The sequence below is a fragment of the Pristis pectinata genome, chromosome 1 (assembly GCF_009764475.1).
Source record: "Pristis pectinata isolate sPriPec2 chromosome 1, sPriPec2.1.pri, whole genome shotgun sequence".
Classification (NCBI taxonomy): domain Eukaryota; kingdom Metazoa; phylum Chordata; class Chondrichthyes; order Rhinopristiformes; family Pristidae; genus Pristis; species Pristis pectinata.
Window position 1 is genome coordinate 141,135,001 of NC_067405.1, and position 16,132 is coordinate 141,151,132.

Genomic DNA, 16,132 nt, shown 5'->3' on the forward strand with positions numbered 1-16,132 from the left:
GACAGCTGGATAATTCGCCCGAGCTGACTTCTATCCATAAGGCCAGAAGATATAGATGCAGAATTAGGCCATTCGGCCCATTGCAGCTCCTCCGCCATTCAATCATGGCTGATTTTTTCAACCTCATTCTCCCACCTTCTCCCAGTAACCCTTAACCCCCTTACCAACCAAGAACCTATCAATCTCTGCCTTAAATACACCCAATGATTTGGCCTCCTCAGATTCACCACCCTCTGGCTGAAGAAATCCCTCCTCATCTCAGTTTTAAAGGGACGTTCCTTTCAGATCCCAGACTCTCCTACGAACAGAAATATCCTCTTCACGTCCACTCGATCCGGGCCTTTCAGTGTCCGGTAGGTTTTCAATGAGATCCCCCCTCATCCTTCCGAACTCCATCAAGTACAGGCCCAGAGACATCAGATGGTCTTCATAAGTTAAGCCTTTCATTCCCGGGATCATTCATCTGAACCACATCCCTGAACCAACATCCCAAAAAAATCAGTACTGTTTGTTTAAGTTTGCTGTTTGTGGGAGCATGCTGCACGCAAATTAGCTGCCGCATTCCCTACATTACCTACCACAAACACAAGTTCCTTGTTTCTTCAGCATTGCAACAATCTTATTTTGACAAGGGGCCGATGCTCAACAGAGAATCAGGTCTCATTTTGGCTTTCTCTTGGTGTCTTTTCTGAAGTACTCTGAGGAGAGTGAAGAGTAATTGGTGTCAATGTAAGAAACACTTCCCTTTGTTTCTTTGATACTTGTTTGATGTTTTGCTTTCACCTGATATTTCTTAACATAAGCAAAATAGGGCGTTGTCCTTGCTTACTCTGGTTTAATACTGCTTGGCAGGAATGTCTCACCATTTGTCTGTGTGACGCTCCTTAGGTCTATTCTATTATTAGCAACATTTAATAAGGTGATCTTGGCTTATACAGACTGTCACTATTTCATTAGGTACCTGATACTTCATGCTTGGCTGAGTAAGAGAATGTGTTGTGAGACAACTTTTGGAAGGTGAAGGAATCCATGTAAATTTGTGTGGGTTCCCCTCTATCTCTCCCACCAACGCCATCAATACTTCTAATCAGGATTTTTGATGAGTTTATTCCATGGGTTTTGACTGAATGCTGCTCAAAATGCAGTATCCTCAATAGACCATGATGTCTGACATACATATTCTTCCCAGCAGGGGTCACTGGTTAGCAGTTGGGGGCGATGTGGCATGCCAGCTAATTTTAGAGCCCCATTCCAATCTTAAGAGGACAGAGGTAAATGTTTTAATGTTTGGTATTTCTCGATCTTAATAAAAGAAGGCTCAGTTAATCAGTCTGGACTGTCTGCTCTTCAGTAACAATGTGAATTAAAGGAGATCTCCTGCTCTCACTTTCTTAAAGGGGATATTGCTGCTCCATTGAGCCATACTGAAAATCAAGGAGCAGAGAGAATATGTACTGACTCCATGGGCAATCCTCTGATAACATTGTGTGCACTGAAATGTAAGGAGGAAAGGTTTGCGTTGAAAGTGCTGCCCATTTTTTTTAATTCATCCTCAGAATCAGGAGCACGATCAGCATTTATTGCCCTTACTAATTGTCCCAGAGAAGGGGTTGGGAAACCACTTTATTACAAGCATGTGACACTTCAGAGGGCAGGTAAGAGTGAATGGCTTGGAGGTGGAGTCACATAAAAAAGACTGGGTTGGTACTGCAGATTTTAGCCTCGAACAACCCAGACTGATTTTTATAACAATTGACGAGTTTCACAATCACCATTATAGAACCCAGCCTTTTATTATTACAGATTTACCTAATTAGCAGAATTGAAATTCTCCAGCTGCTGAGATAGGTTTATAACTCATGTCTCCAAGACCTCCAGACTAGTCAATTGGGATACAATGGAAGAAGTGTCCACATTGGAGGCAGTGTCTGTTCTTGTCCCAAGATTAAACCGATTTAATCAATAATGTAGCATTCTGGTGAAGCCTGAGGTACTTTTAAGATGCAATTTTGCAATGAACTGTAATTATACTGCAGGCTACATGTGATCTATACATGAAATAACCTTCCCTCGGGGTCCTTACATGATTCAGCTTCAATGTGCTAGAATATTGTACTGAAGAGCTGACACCTAATGTGCATGGACACCAGCCTCCCCTCCTTTACCTCTCATTGTCTTGCTGAAGCAGCCAGCATAATCAAAGACCCCACCCACCCGGGTCATTCTCTCTTCTCTCCTCTTCCATCGGGTAGAAGATACAGGAGCCTGAGGGCACGTACCACCAGACTTGACAGCTTCTACCCCACTGTGATAAGACTATTGAACAGTTCCCTTACACAATGAGATGGACTATGACCTTACAATCTACCTTGTTATGACCTTGCACCTTATTGCACTGCACTTTCTCTGTAGCTGTGACACTTTACTCTGTACCATTATTGTTTTTACCTATACTACATCAATGCACTCTGTACTTACCCAACGTAACTGCACTGTGTAATGAATTGACCTGTACGATCGGTTTGTAAGACAAGCTTTTCACTGCACCTCAGTACAAGTGACAATAATAAACCAATACCAATACCAAAGAGTTTGCCAGCCCTCGAGCTTTGTCCTGACGTACCCGAGAGATAAAGATTAATCTCCAGGACACAGTTGCAAGCAGCCAGTAGAGAGAGAAAAAAAACAAAGTGTGTTTCATTAGTGGTTTCATTGAACACCTTTGGAAATTGGGTTATGAAAATTATTGAAGAATGTAGGCTTCAGTTGTAGTGCAAGAGTGCACTGTGCAGACATGTACCTGATGGGCTGAAGGGCCTGTTTAAATGCTCCATTATCTCCTCACAATCTCACCTCTACCTTTCCCAGGCACCCTCTGTCTCTTTCCCTCCTTCCTTCTCTTACTCTCCCTCATTTCTCTCTCTCTCTCCACTGCAGCGATAAAGACAGGTGGCATGCTCAAGTCATTAGTTTTAAATTACGTATTATACTTAATAAGATCTGATTACCATATGTTAATTTGGGAGTCCTGTTAATGAGCCCACCAATATGAAAGGCGTTGGAACTTGCAGATAATTACATAGTACACCACTTAATGGGGTTGGATTTCTAACATTAGATCAAAAGAAACCACAAACAATCAACTAAACACATAAATATAAACATAAGATAGTCACAAATGCAACCGGGAGTAAATTCAAAAGAAGCGTCTTTCTCGGTGGCGATGAGGTGGAACTTGATACTCCAAGCAGCAGTTAAGGCAAATATCACAGATGCATTTAAGGGAAGCTGTATAACACATGATGAAAGGTATAATCTAGAAATAAAAATGTTGTTTTATACGGCTGCTTTCTCATTGTTAGGGCAAAGGCATCAAGGAATATGGAACTAAGGAGATAGCCTGAGTTCCAGATAAACCATGATCTAATTAAGAGGAATAGATAGAGTGGACAGCCAGCGCCTCTTTCCCAGGGCACCAATGCTCAATACAAGAGGGCATGGGTTTAAAGTAATGCGGGGGGAAGTTCAAAGGAGATAGCAGAGGAATATTTTTTACCCAGAGAGTGGTTGGGGCATGGAATGCGCTGCTTGGTGTGGTGGTGGAGGCAGGTACATTGGTCAAATTCAAGAGATTACTAGATAAACAGATGGAGGAATTTAAAATAGAGGGATGTGTGGGAGGAAGGGGTTAGATAGCCTTAGAAGAGGTTTAAATGTCAGCACAACATGGAGGGCTGAAGGGCCTGTATTGTGCTGTACTGTTCTATGATTCTATGATTCTGTGATAATTGAATGTTGGAACAGGCTCAAGGGCTGAATGGCCTTCCCTCTTCTTTGGTTGCATGTGCATCTCCTACTAGGCTGGCTGAGAGTAGAGATATTCCATCCTGCCATTCTCCTGCTCCTTATGGCTCAGGCCGTGCATTTGCCAAGTTTCAGTCCAGCTCCATTCAGTTGAAGTTTAAAATACATCCTTTTTTAAATAAAAAAGTAATAAAGGCAATCTGCTGTGCCTGCTTCTGTGAGTCAGCGACTTTGGGGAGAGGAGGTGGATGATCATTTTGTGTGAGTGAAAAGATGCATTGATGTGTGCCAGCTCAGCTCAGTATCAGACGTATCTGAGACTAATTTTTCACAGCAGCCTGAAAGGGGGCTGGGGTGGGCGTACGTTGGCAAAGGCAGCACACCAAACGCACCTAGGTGGTTCTGACAGAAGTTCGGCAGCTTATCCCAACCTGCTTCTCCTCACTTGACTCCCACCACCTCCTCTCCCACCACAGCCAACTCTTTGTGGTTGCTGCAGAAAATTCATGACACAGGAAGAGGCTGTTCAGCTCGTCATTTTCATGCTGGTCAAATAAGAAGGCCAATCCCATCTTCTAGCACTCAGTCCTGCAGGTCACAGCTCTTCAAGTTCACATCCAAGAGCTGTTTCAATGTGATGAGGTCTTCTGCCTCCATCGCTCTTTAAGCGGGTGGGTTCCAAACCCCTACCACCCTTTGCATGATAACATCTTTCACCTCTCTCTAATACATCCATTAGTTGGGCTTTAGATTTCTGCCCATTGGTTTGGACCCTTCAACTAAGGGAAATAGATCCTTCCTATTTACTTTAGTTAGGACCACCATCATCTTATGCACCTCAATCAAGTCTTCTCTCAGCCTCCTCCCTGTTCCAAATGAAACAATCCTAGCTCGTCCCCAATCTTTGGCTGTGTGGATTCGGAATTGGCTCGTCCATAGAAGGCAGAGGGTGGTTGTAGATGGAGCGTATTCTGCCTGGAGGTCGGTGACCAGTGGTGTTCCGCAGGGATCTTTTCTGGGACCCCTGCTCGTTGTGATTTTTATAAATGACTTGGATGAGGATGTGGAAGGGTGGGTTAGTAAGTTTGCAGAGGACATGAAGGTTGGTGGTGTTGTGGATAGTGTAGAAGGTTGTCGAGTATTACAATGGGACATTGATAGGATGCAAAGCTGGGTGGCGAAATGGAGCACAGTGCAGGCCCTTCGGCCCACGATGTTGTGCCGACATTTTATCCTGCTCTAAGATCTATCTAACCCTTCCCTCCCACATAACCCTCCATTTTTTTAGCATTCATGTGTCTAAGAGTCTCTTAAATGTCCCTAATGTATCTGCCCCCACAACCTCTGCTGGCAGTGCATTCCACACACCCACCACCCTCTGTGTAAAAAACTTACCCCGACATCCCCCTTATATCTTCCTCCAATCACCTTAAACTTGTGTCCCCTCGTGTTAGCCATTTTCGCACTGGGAAAAAGTCACTATCCACTATTTTGCAAATTTCTTTGCATATTTGCCATGATCAGTTAAGGGACTTTTAGCTAGTGGTGTGGGGGATGTGAATAAGGCTGTTTGAGCCAGTCACTTAGTAAAAAGAAACACATTTACTTTCCTGTTTAGAATGGGAAAACTCTGAAGTCAGACATTGGAAGGACAATAGTGAAAGTCTGGCTAGAGGTCAGGGGATGAGTCTTCATCAGGAAGGACCTGAACGGACCTGACAAACCTGTGCCCTTCCTCCTCCCACCCCCGCTTGAGATTAGCAGATATCTAACAGAGAATAAAGCCCATAATCAGAGTACAGGTCCTTCCCAGGTTACAGATGCCTGACTTGTGTGCGACCCATACATACGGACAGGAGTTTGGGAGACCGGTGGGATGGATTTCCCGGCTCCTGCGGGGCTGCGGGCATCTTCTGCCGGGTGGGTATTCGGTTTGCAGCTGCATTTCTGACTTGCAAACTGTCTGGGTTACGAAAAGTTAACTGGAATAGAACCCTGCCATAACCTGGGGAGGACCTGTATCCATCTTCAAAATGTCCTTGTGTCGACACTTATTTATTATGACAGGGAAAGAGGCCACTCGGCCCATCTGGTCCAAGCCAGCTCCCAGAAGAGCAATCCCATCAATCCTAATCTCCCTCTTATTTCCCTGCGTCTTATTTTTTCTCATCAACTCCCTTTGATCCTTTTACCAATTACTTGCTAAAGGGGCAAGTTATAGCAAATAAGTAGCCCACGAGCACATCTTTGGAATGTGGGAGGAAACCGGAGCACCAGGTTGATCCCTATGCAGTCACAGGGAGAACATGCAAACTCCACACAGTAGGTCCCTGGAGCTATGAGGCAGCAGCAATAATCACTGTTCTATCCAGAAGAGCTAAGGGAAATGTAACAGAAAAAAGATGGAGTGCACTGCACACCCTTCACAGTGGCTTTATCTGAGATGTGTCTAATTTGTCGAGAAAAGCCAGATAAAGATTAATTGCCTGTTTGATTAGTAAAGAGACTGTAATAATTTCCAGTGTTTTATTGGCAACTTCTTATCAAGTGCGATCAAGAAGTGAAAGATAATTTAGGCCATGGCATTCCACAAAATTTTCTGCTGGGGTCTCCATTGGAACCTTTTTGTACTCCACGTTTGAAGCAATTTTTTTCCATCTGTCAGCCTGTAACAATGCTAAAAAAGGACAGCCCAGAGGATTCTGAACTCATCTGTCTGTGTGGAATTTGTAAATCTCTTCAGCATAAGAATTGGGAGCCTTATGACTGCTTCATATCCATTTTTATTTTCGATATTTTCGGTTCCATTTTCACACTTGTTGGGTACAATTCCAGCCAAGCCAATGTGAGGCGGTTTCACCACGGAAAACTGTATATTGTTCTGAATTTAAAAACATATACATACATACGTAATATATAAACACACATGTATTCACACACAGGCACATAAAAGCTCACATACATACAAAAGCCATGTACAGAGAGAGAGAGAGAGAGAGAGAGAGAGAAGGAGAGAGAGAGAGAGAGAGAGAGAGACACATGCACACACACACACACCCCAAAATCACACACACAAAAACACATACACACACAAAAACACATACACACACAAAAGCACGCACACACAGGCACCACACACACACCCCAAAATCACACACACAAAAGCACGCACACACAGGCACCACACACACACCCCAAAAGCAAATACAAAAAAACACACACACAAAAGCATGCACCCACACACAGCACTGACACAGACACACACACACACACACACACACACACACACACACACACAAGAAAGCACAAACACACAAACTTCCAGTAGGTGTCAGTGGAAGGAATCAGGAAGGAGAAGGGGAATTCTCTTCTGCATTCATCTCTCTGGCACTGTCACTGGGGTCAGTTGTAAAACACCTGCTGCTTCCTGGATGATATCAGCTGCAAAACGCAGTCCAGGGATTGGACATAACACTTTGCAGGTCTGGCTGCATTAACTAATCTCTGTCAACTGGCAACCACAGGATTTCTGTTCTTCATTCTGTAGTTAGACCTTTGCATTGTGTTAACTAGGAAACACTGCTTAATGCTTCTTTTACATAAAGCACCCTGAAAACATGCTGCAGGATTTATGTCCAATACTCAGGAAGTCACAGAGTCATACAGCACGGAAACAGTCTTTTGGCCCACCGAGTCTGTGCTGATCATCAAGCTCCCACTTACACTCCTATTTTATTCTCTCCACATTCCCATCAACTCCCCCGAGATCCGACCACTCAATGACATACTCGCGGCAATTTACAGTGGCCAATTAACCCACTTCAAACAGAACTCATTGCTGATTTTGTGCATCTTTTTACTTCGCAGTTAATGGAATTTTAATCTAATCTTGGCATCAGTCTCAGGCCAGTGGAAGCACACTTACTGAGCTCTGAGTCAGGTGGTTGTGGGTCCAGCAAGTAGTTCTGGCTGACAGTTCAATGCAGCACTGAGGGAGTGTCCAGGTTTGAAGCTAATTGAAGGGAACTGCCAGTTCACATAGAGGTCGAGTAGTAGCGTGCGAGGGGGGAGTCGGAGTTTCAAAGGGTTTGGGGGGTGGACTGAGATGTAGAGCAACATACACAGGAGTGGGTTACAGGCTGGTAAGTGTTGAACGACTCATGCGATCCAAGTAGAGTTGTGGTGTTAGTTTATGGTCACATTGGTGCGTGGAACGCACTGCCGGCAGAGGTTGTGGGGGCAGATACATTAGGGACATTTAAGGGACTCTTAGATAGACACATGAATGATAGAGTAATGGGGGGTGATGCAGGAGGGAAGGGTTAGATAGATCTTAGAACAGGATAAAATGTAGGCACAACATCATGGGCCGAAGGGCCTACACTGTGCTGTAGTGTTCTATGTTCTTTCACTTATTGTACGTTTAAGCACAATTACATTCACAGTGCCCTCCCCCCAGGTTCAAGCACCACTCAGGGTTAAGGTGACCAATCTCAGGCAGGTGAATTTGGAGTTTCACAGTTGGTCCTTCAAAATCCAGAGATGGACCTGCGAAATCACCAACCAACAGACTGGTATTTATTTTTATTCAATCACGGAATGTGGATGTCAAACAACTTCACACCTGAGGAGATATTAGGTGAGACCCAAAGCTCTGGGCGATGAGTTAGGTTTAAACAGCACCCCAAAGAGGAGGTTGATGATGAAGTTCCACAGCTGATGCTGGGCAGCAAATCCAACCACCGGTCGACAAGCCTCCAGCATTCTGGATCATTGAATCAGAGACATGTTCAAATCCCAGTAGTAGCTGGGGAACTTCAATGAATGAAATCTGGATTTGGATCATGAATTGGATCTAATTGTGAAACCTGCTGGATTGTTGCAAGATCTTATTTGGCTACACTGTTCAGGGAGAGAAATCTGTCCTCGCCTTGTCCGCTCTGTATGTGACTCCTGTCTACTCAGTTTTGGGATGATTAGGGATGGACAATAAGTGCTGGCTTTACCAGTGACATCAGTGGTGCCAGAGCCACAGACCAGAGGAGTGCGGGGATCACAGAGGGATGAAATGAAACAGAAACTGCAGATACTGGAAATCTGAAATAGAAACAGAAAATACAGGAAACGCTCAGCAGGTTGGGCAGCATCTGTGGAGAGAGACAAACATTTCAGGTCTGAGGCCCTTTGAAAAAATAGAGGAAACAAATTAGTTTGCAGTTGCTGAGAAGCTGAGTGGGACAAAGGGAATATCTCTGGTAGGGTAAGACCAAATGGCAATTGATTATTCTTCTTTGCGTGAATTACATGCTTCCAGCAATTTTTGTTTTCTTTTCTTGGAGGGTTATTGGGACCAGCAGTAGGAAAGATGGACTGGTACTAACACTAGAGAAGCAAAAGGCCAGGCTCAGCTGCAATGCCATCCATGGTCAAACAGCTAGCTAACTTCTCCCATGTAGGCACATGCATAAGGTACAGTGGGACGAGAGTGTAGGCTAGTAAAACCACAGAAGGGTCAGGCAGTGTCTTGGCCATATAATTTTTTTTGTTTGCAGGAATAAATTAAGAGGGAAAATGAAATGAGTGGGTCTAAACTGTGGCTTGCCGCTGTGTAGTAAGAGAAGGGCTTGGGGAGTCTCCCTTTAATCCAGAACTGCTGAGTATCAAAAGAAAGAGAACTATCAGACTGATTCAATGGCCTTTTACTGATAATGAAGGGAGCACTTCTGCCTCATCCTGAATTCACTAATCACAGGGTGTTTAAACGCTACTCTCGATGATGAATTATGCAGTAGCTGTCTGTCACTGAGCCTCTTGTGTACGCTGAGCATGCTGTCTCCTGCTGAAGGTGTGAGAGTCCAGGAGAGATTCCAGCTCCTGTGCCTTCTTCAGCCTGCATCCATGCAGGGCAGATCCAAAGCTAAGCGAAAAACAAATGGCTGGAGGAACTCAACAGGTCAGGCAGCATCTGTGGAGGGAAATGTTCTGTCGACATTTTGGGTTGAGACTCCATATGAAGGGTCCCAACCTGAATCTGTCCAGTTCCCTCCACAGATGCTGCCTGACCTGCTGAGTTCCTGACAGCATTTTAATTTTTGCTCCAGATTCCAGCATCTGCAGTCTCTTGTGGCTCCAAACTCAAACTCCCCACATTAGAATCCAGCCAAGTGACAAGTAGCCAAGGTGATTTCCCGTTTCCTTTCCTTCTGCCTTTAATGTTTTGTTGATCACCTTCTGCTCAATCAATGCCATATCCAACCTTCTAGGGTCATACAGCACAGAAGCAGGCCCTTCGGCCCAACTTTGTCCATGCTGACCCAGATTCTGTCCCAAGCCAGTCCCATGTGCCTGCATTTGGCCCATATCCCTCCAAACCTTTCCTGTCCATGTACCTGTCCAAATGTCTTTCAAATGTCATTATTGTACCTTCCTCAACCACATACCACCCTCTGAGTGAAAAAGTTGTCCCATTAAATCTTTCCGCTCTCAACTTAAACCTCTGCCTTCTAAGTTTTTGCTTCCCCAACCTTGAGAAAAAGACTGTGCACTTTCACCCTGTCTATGCCCCAAGCAATAGCCATCATATAACTTAGATTACAAGTACGTAGCTCAATCAAAGACTGAATTACATTGTAGGAAACACAGCAGGCAATTTGCACACACAGGCTTTCACAAACAGCGGTGTGATAATGACTAGGCAGATATCTGTATTGGTAATGCTGACAAAGGGAGAACTATCTAACAAGGGCACTGGGGAGGACTCACCTGGTCTTCTTTGAGCTGGTGCCACGGGATCTGTTTCATTCCTCTGAGAGAGCAGGTGGTTTCAACATCTCATCTGAAAAGTTCCACGTACAACACAGCCGCACTTCCTCAGCACTGCACTTCAGAACCAGCCTGGATCTGATGTCTGCACACCAGATGGTGGGAGACAGACTGTCACCACTTTCTCCCCTTTGTCATTGCCAGAGTGCTGGACTAAGTCCCAAGGAATTGTCCCTTTAAGTCTGCATTTAGGAGATGCACTGGTCACTCCCAGTTAATGAAACGAGAATTGTGCATTAAATTGGACCTCTCTCTTGCCCAGAAAGTCCATCAAGGCTCTACAGCCAATTAAGTACTTTGTGAAGTGTGGTCACTCTTGTGATGTTAAAAACATGCCACCTGTTTTTGCACAGCAAGCTTCCACTAACAGCACTGGGATTGTCACGAGGTCACCTGTTCTGTATTGATATTGGCTGTAGGATGAATATTGTCCTTGGCCCTGAAGATAACACCTCCCTAAAATGAAGCCCTGGGATCCCTTACATCCATGTATCAGGGCAGTAGGGCTGTATATCAGCCCATCATTGACATAGCATTGTTTGTGGGAGCTTGCTTTGCCACACTTTCCACATCACATCTTCAAAAGTGTTTCATTGTACTGGGGCTTGAGCTACAAGTCTCTGCCAGTGATTTACCAGTGAACGGGTGCTCAGGCTGGTCTCCCTTCCACCCATATCAGGATGAGGCGGCAGTGGGATGGTGGAGAGGAACTGAGGCCAAACACCAACACCTGATCCAGATGGGCTGAGTCAGAGCAGAACGAGAGCCTGGTTGGGGGTTGAGGCGGGGTGGGATGTTAGAAGATAGGGGAAGGTGGTGCTTGGTTGTGGCACAGTGATCTCTGTTCTGCAACACATCCTCCCACAATTGAATGGAGGAAGACTGAGATGGAAGGAGTCCCACTTTGAAGGCGCCAGAATTTCGTCTTGGCCACACGTCTCCAGAAGGATGTTGTATGCAGTTCATTAAAAATAAAGCAATGCAATTTTTTAAGGTTGCTAGTCACAAAGCTTGTTTAAAACCCATATGTTCACGTCAAGTTCCACGGGCAGCTGCGAGTGTCTTGCTTGCTGCGTTAGAAGAGCGTCACCGCATAGTGTGCAGTTTCGGGAGGCAGTGGGGGAGCCGAGGATCGGTCCCCACATCAGCTTCCGGAGCTGATTGTCTCTTCCCTTCACAAACCCCGGGAGAGGTGGGGGGGGGGGGGGCGGTTTGTGGGGGTGGTGATGGAGGGAGGGGGTTTGTGGATGAAGGGGGTGGGGAACTGGATTCATTGTCAGAGGGAAGTCCCTGTCAGAAGTCGCTTCCAAGAACACCACCTTATCCAAAACCGCGCCCCCCCCCTCCGTCACTCCAGCCACTGGACTTGGGCTGGGGAGGGGAGTGAGTGTGAGGGGGGCTTTACAAGTCCAGCCCCGCTTCCACAAGCCGACTAGACCGTTTTCTCTCTCCCTCATTTCCTCTGCAACATTTCCAGTGACACTGTCCTGCTTTTGCTAGTGTGGACATTTGCAAACCCTCCCTTTTGATGTAAAAAATAAACAAAAAGCCTCTATTTCTTTCTTTCAACGTAGCTGCCTCTTGCTCTCCACACCGCCGCCTCTGTGCGCCGATCTGCTCTGCTGTGCCAAGTGTTCACAGGGTTAACAATCTTCAATCTGAGATGCTGGGAACGGGCTGGAGCGTCTAAATAGTTCTGCACTGCATCAGTCAGGAGATTGCTACTGGGGCGAGCAGCAAGATCTTGAGAGCTGCCAGTATTTTTTTAATTCCCAACTTTGTGTGTGTGTGTGAGAGAGAAAGAGAGAGAGAGTCTGCTGTCACCTTCTCGGGTACCTTGGAGCTTAGGAGAGAGAGGAAGATTTGCCCAAGTCTCCACCTCTTCCCCATCCGCCGCGCGATGAGCAATAACGAGACTTGCCGGCTGACATGACCATACGCCGATACAGCCTGATTCTGGACGGAGCAGCCACGGTGGCAACTTGAGATCTAACAGGAGGCTCGGAGAGGATCTGGTCAAGCGCTGGTGGTCTGGCCGGATCCGCTGGGGGGTGGGGGCGGGAGGGGGAGAGAAGAGGCAGGGCGGGGGAGATGCAAGCGACCATCATGGGCTCCACACCATCATGAACCTTCTCTCTCGCCTCGGACTCGCGCTGTGTGTGTCTCCGGGTTGACAGAGCACCGACCATGCACCTGAGGATTTTACTGAGTTTCTGGAGCAAGCAATCTCCCTCCCGCTGCTGTGGCCAAGAGCTCTGGATCTGGTCCCTGACCTTGGGCAGTATCGTCAGCGGCGTATGGAGTTCATCAGGCACTTCAACACACCATGAGCACCTCTTTCAAGGCAACAAACATCTCTCAGTGCCTATCTCCATCTACCGCTCCCCAGCCTCCCTGCGGGGGGGTCACGGTGCGTCTCTCTATTTCTCCTTGTTTGTAATAACTACTTAACTTGCTCCCTTCCTCTCCCGTTTGTTTCTAAGTGCATGCTAAAAGAATTTGTTTCAGCTCTGTGTTAGTATGGAGTTAGTATCGAGGGTATGTTCCACAGTTAGTTGCATCTTGTTTTAGGTCCTTGTATTCTGTGTGTGTGCGTGCAGAGAGGAAGGGGAGAACAACCCTTCGCAGGCTGTTAATAACTCCATGCATTCACGCACACAGCTTCACCCTCTCCACCGAGCATGGATTTAATTTTCTTTCAACATCGGTGAACAATCTAGGTTTGAGACCAAAAGTGTTTCCGGAAGGAACAATACGGCGCGTTCCCCTCCCCACCGCTTCCCTCGGGCAGAAAGCTCTGAAGATGAGAAAGGTGAGAGTTGGTGGGCAGGAAGCCCCGGCGAAGCGAGTGGAGAGTTCCTCCTCCCCTTCTGTGAACGGTAGCGGTTACGTAAATCCTTCGGCGTTTTCTCTCGGGGATCTTCAGGCACATGGCAAATGAGTCGAGATTTCTTTCCCCTGTTCTATGGTTCTATCCTCTGTCCCAGGGCACCAATGCTCAATCCAAGAGGGCATGGCTTTAAAGTAATGGGTGGGAAGTTCAAGGGAGGTATCAGAGGGAGGTTTTCACCCAGAGAGTGGTTGGGGCAGGGAATGCGCTGCCTGGGGTGGTGGTGGAGGAGGCTGATACGTTGGTCGAGTTCAAGAGATTGTTGGATAAGCATCTGGAGGAATTTAAAATAGGGAATATGTGGGAGGAGGGGGTTAGATGGTCTTAGGCGTGGTTTAAAGGTCGGCACAATATGGTGGGCCGAAGGGCCTGTATTGTTCTATGGTTAACCCCAGCCAGCGCGGGAGGCCATTCGGGCCGTCATGCGGGCGCCTGCTCGCTGAAAGAACCATCCACTGGATTCCACTACCCCCTTCGCTACCCCACATCCGTTGGAAAGTGTGGCAGCTCAGCCCGCTCTCTCCACCCTCCTCAGCGCATCTCGCATCTCACGTTGCTTTACAATAATCTCACCTCTGGTCTGGTCGGTCCGCTAATTGCCTGCAATCTGTGTCCTCTGCTTACTGACCCACTCGGTACAGTTTGTTCTATTGCCTTCTCAAACAGCTGCACTCTCTCAATTAGATCCTTTGATGGGCTTTCAGTGGCTTTAATTGCTAAGAAGAATTTCACCGAATGAAAAGGAAAATGAAATCAGATAACGAAAGGAATAATTCGAACAACGTGCTTTTAGTAGGTGAGGGTTAGAGGAAGCCTCTTATCTCCTGTGGGAGTTGCTTTTGGATGTATTTTCCCGAATTACCTGCGTCTTTCTCCGGTAAAATCGGCGCAGATGCTCCCCCATACTTAATGCTCGACAATGCCAGGCTTATTTCCCACATCCTGGGGTCAACTCAGGTGGAGCACACGGTACCACTGTCTGTGTGTGGCTCACCCAACGAGCGTTGCAATTAGCCCCACTCTCCCCTCCCCGGAATGTTACCGTTCCGTGTTGCTGTTTGCCTTCATGGATGAACAGACAGGTGAATGCTTCTGAGGACACCACCTGAAGGATATCCTGATGATGTTTGCGGTTGGCGTGGAGGGGTATGGAGCAGTGGGGTCTCCCTTGTGATGGAAAAGGAAACAATTTAAAAACGCTGGAATCTGATATAAAGACAGAAAAAAAAACGCTGGAAACACTCAGCGGGTCAGGCAGCGTCTGTGGGCAGAGAAACGGTTCGTGTTTCCAGCCGCTGACCCTCCATCAGAAGCGGGACAAGCAAGTTTAAGCAGGAGTACAGTCTCAGGACACACGAGAGGCTGCAGATTTTGGAATCTGGAGCAACAGACTATCTGCTGGAGGAACTCAGCGGGTCGAGCAGCATCTGTGGGGGTGGGGAGAGGAACTGTCGAAGTTTCGAGTCGAAACCCTGCATCAGGACAGTCAGAGTGCTGATTGAACAGCGTTATTGGTACGGTTACTCTGCCGACTGAATTCTGTCATCACACAGTATCAACCTGAGAATTGTCGACTGTGCATTTCCCCCCACAGACGCTGCCTGACCCGTTGAGTTCCTCCAGCTGTTTTTTGCCCCGCTCCGGATTCCAGTTTCTTGTGCAGTCTATTGTGTCTCCGAGGAAAGACCGTCAACCCGAAACGTTACCTCCATTTCTCTCTCTCTGCGGGTGCTGCTTGACCTGCTGAGTATTTCCAGCATTCTGTATGTCCTTCACAGTGTGCTTGCTCTGAGAGCGAGTCAAGGGTGTGGGGGACAGGCGGCAGGCAGGGTTGGATAATAAATACCGAAATAATGAAAGCTTTGAAGCAAAACTTCGCAAGTGAAACCCCATTCGGACTGTAATGTGCAAGAGGTCGGTGTTAAAATAGCTCATTGACTGCGAGAACTGGGCAGCCCGGTCTCTTATTTAATTAGTCCCACACTATCCCCACTGAATCCCAACTGCACTGACATCTCAACACCAGAGTTTGACACTCACTTTTCGGTTAACACTGGAGCCACATCAATTCATCGACGCTGTAACTATTACAGACACCATTCAGCCGGCTTTGTAACTGCACTACTGACATTGGCAAAAAAAAACACACACACACACACACACACACAGAAGGCTGAAGGAACTCAGCGGGTCAGGCAGCATCTGTGGAGGGGAATGGACTGACGCCGGCGGCTGGTGCAAGGTGATCTGGTCCTAGCCCGTGCATCCAGGCGGGGCGGATTCCGGGTCGGTGCGTTGCCTGTGAGCAAGTGCGGCGAGCAACCGTGCAACGATCGCCTGCAATCGCTGAGGAGCTCCCGTTGTGTGGACCACTCACCAAAATAAATGTCACAGTAACATAATACAGTTACACTGCTGGCCGAATATTCAGTGGTTGAATAACGTCAGCACACAGTTAAAATGTTAATTGATTAATATCAGTACAAAGCCGGTTGAATCGTGTCACTAATAGTTACAGTGCTGATTGAATACTGTCAGTAATGCAGTTCAAATGTTAACTGGATAGTGTCAGCAATCGTTACCCTGCTAATAGCCTGGTGTCAGTAATGCAGTTAC

At 46.8% G+C, this 16,132-nt stretch overlaps 1 protein-coding gene across 30 annotated transcripts in view; it reads left to right on the top strand.

Annotated features, from left to right (window-relative positions):
* nrxn3a (neurexin 3a) overlaps positions 1–16,132 on the top strand; it is a 1,776,465-nt gene that overhangs the window by 1,218,538 nt on the left and 541,795 nt on the right. For 3 of the 30 annotated variants that reach the window (XM_052031180.1, XM_052031223.1, XM_052031191.1), the window contains exon 1: positions 12,710–13,036. The exons of the other annotated variants lie outside the window; for them this stretch is intronic. In XM_052031180.1, the coding sequence (XP_051887140.1) occupies positions 12,814–13,036 (223 nt within the window). In that variant the 5' untranslated portion in view covers positions 12,710–12,813. Of the gene's footprint in view, positions 1–12,709; positions 13,037–16,132 lie in introns of those variants that run through there. 30 annotated transcript variants of the gene reach the window in all.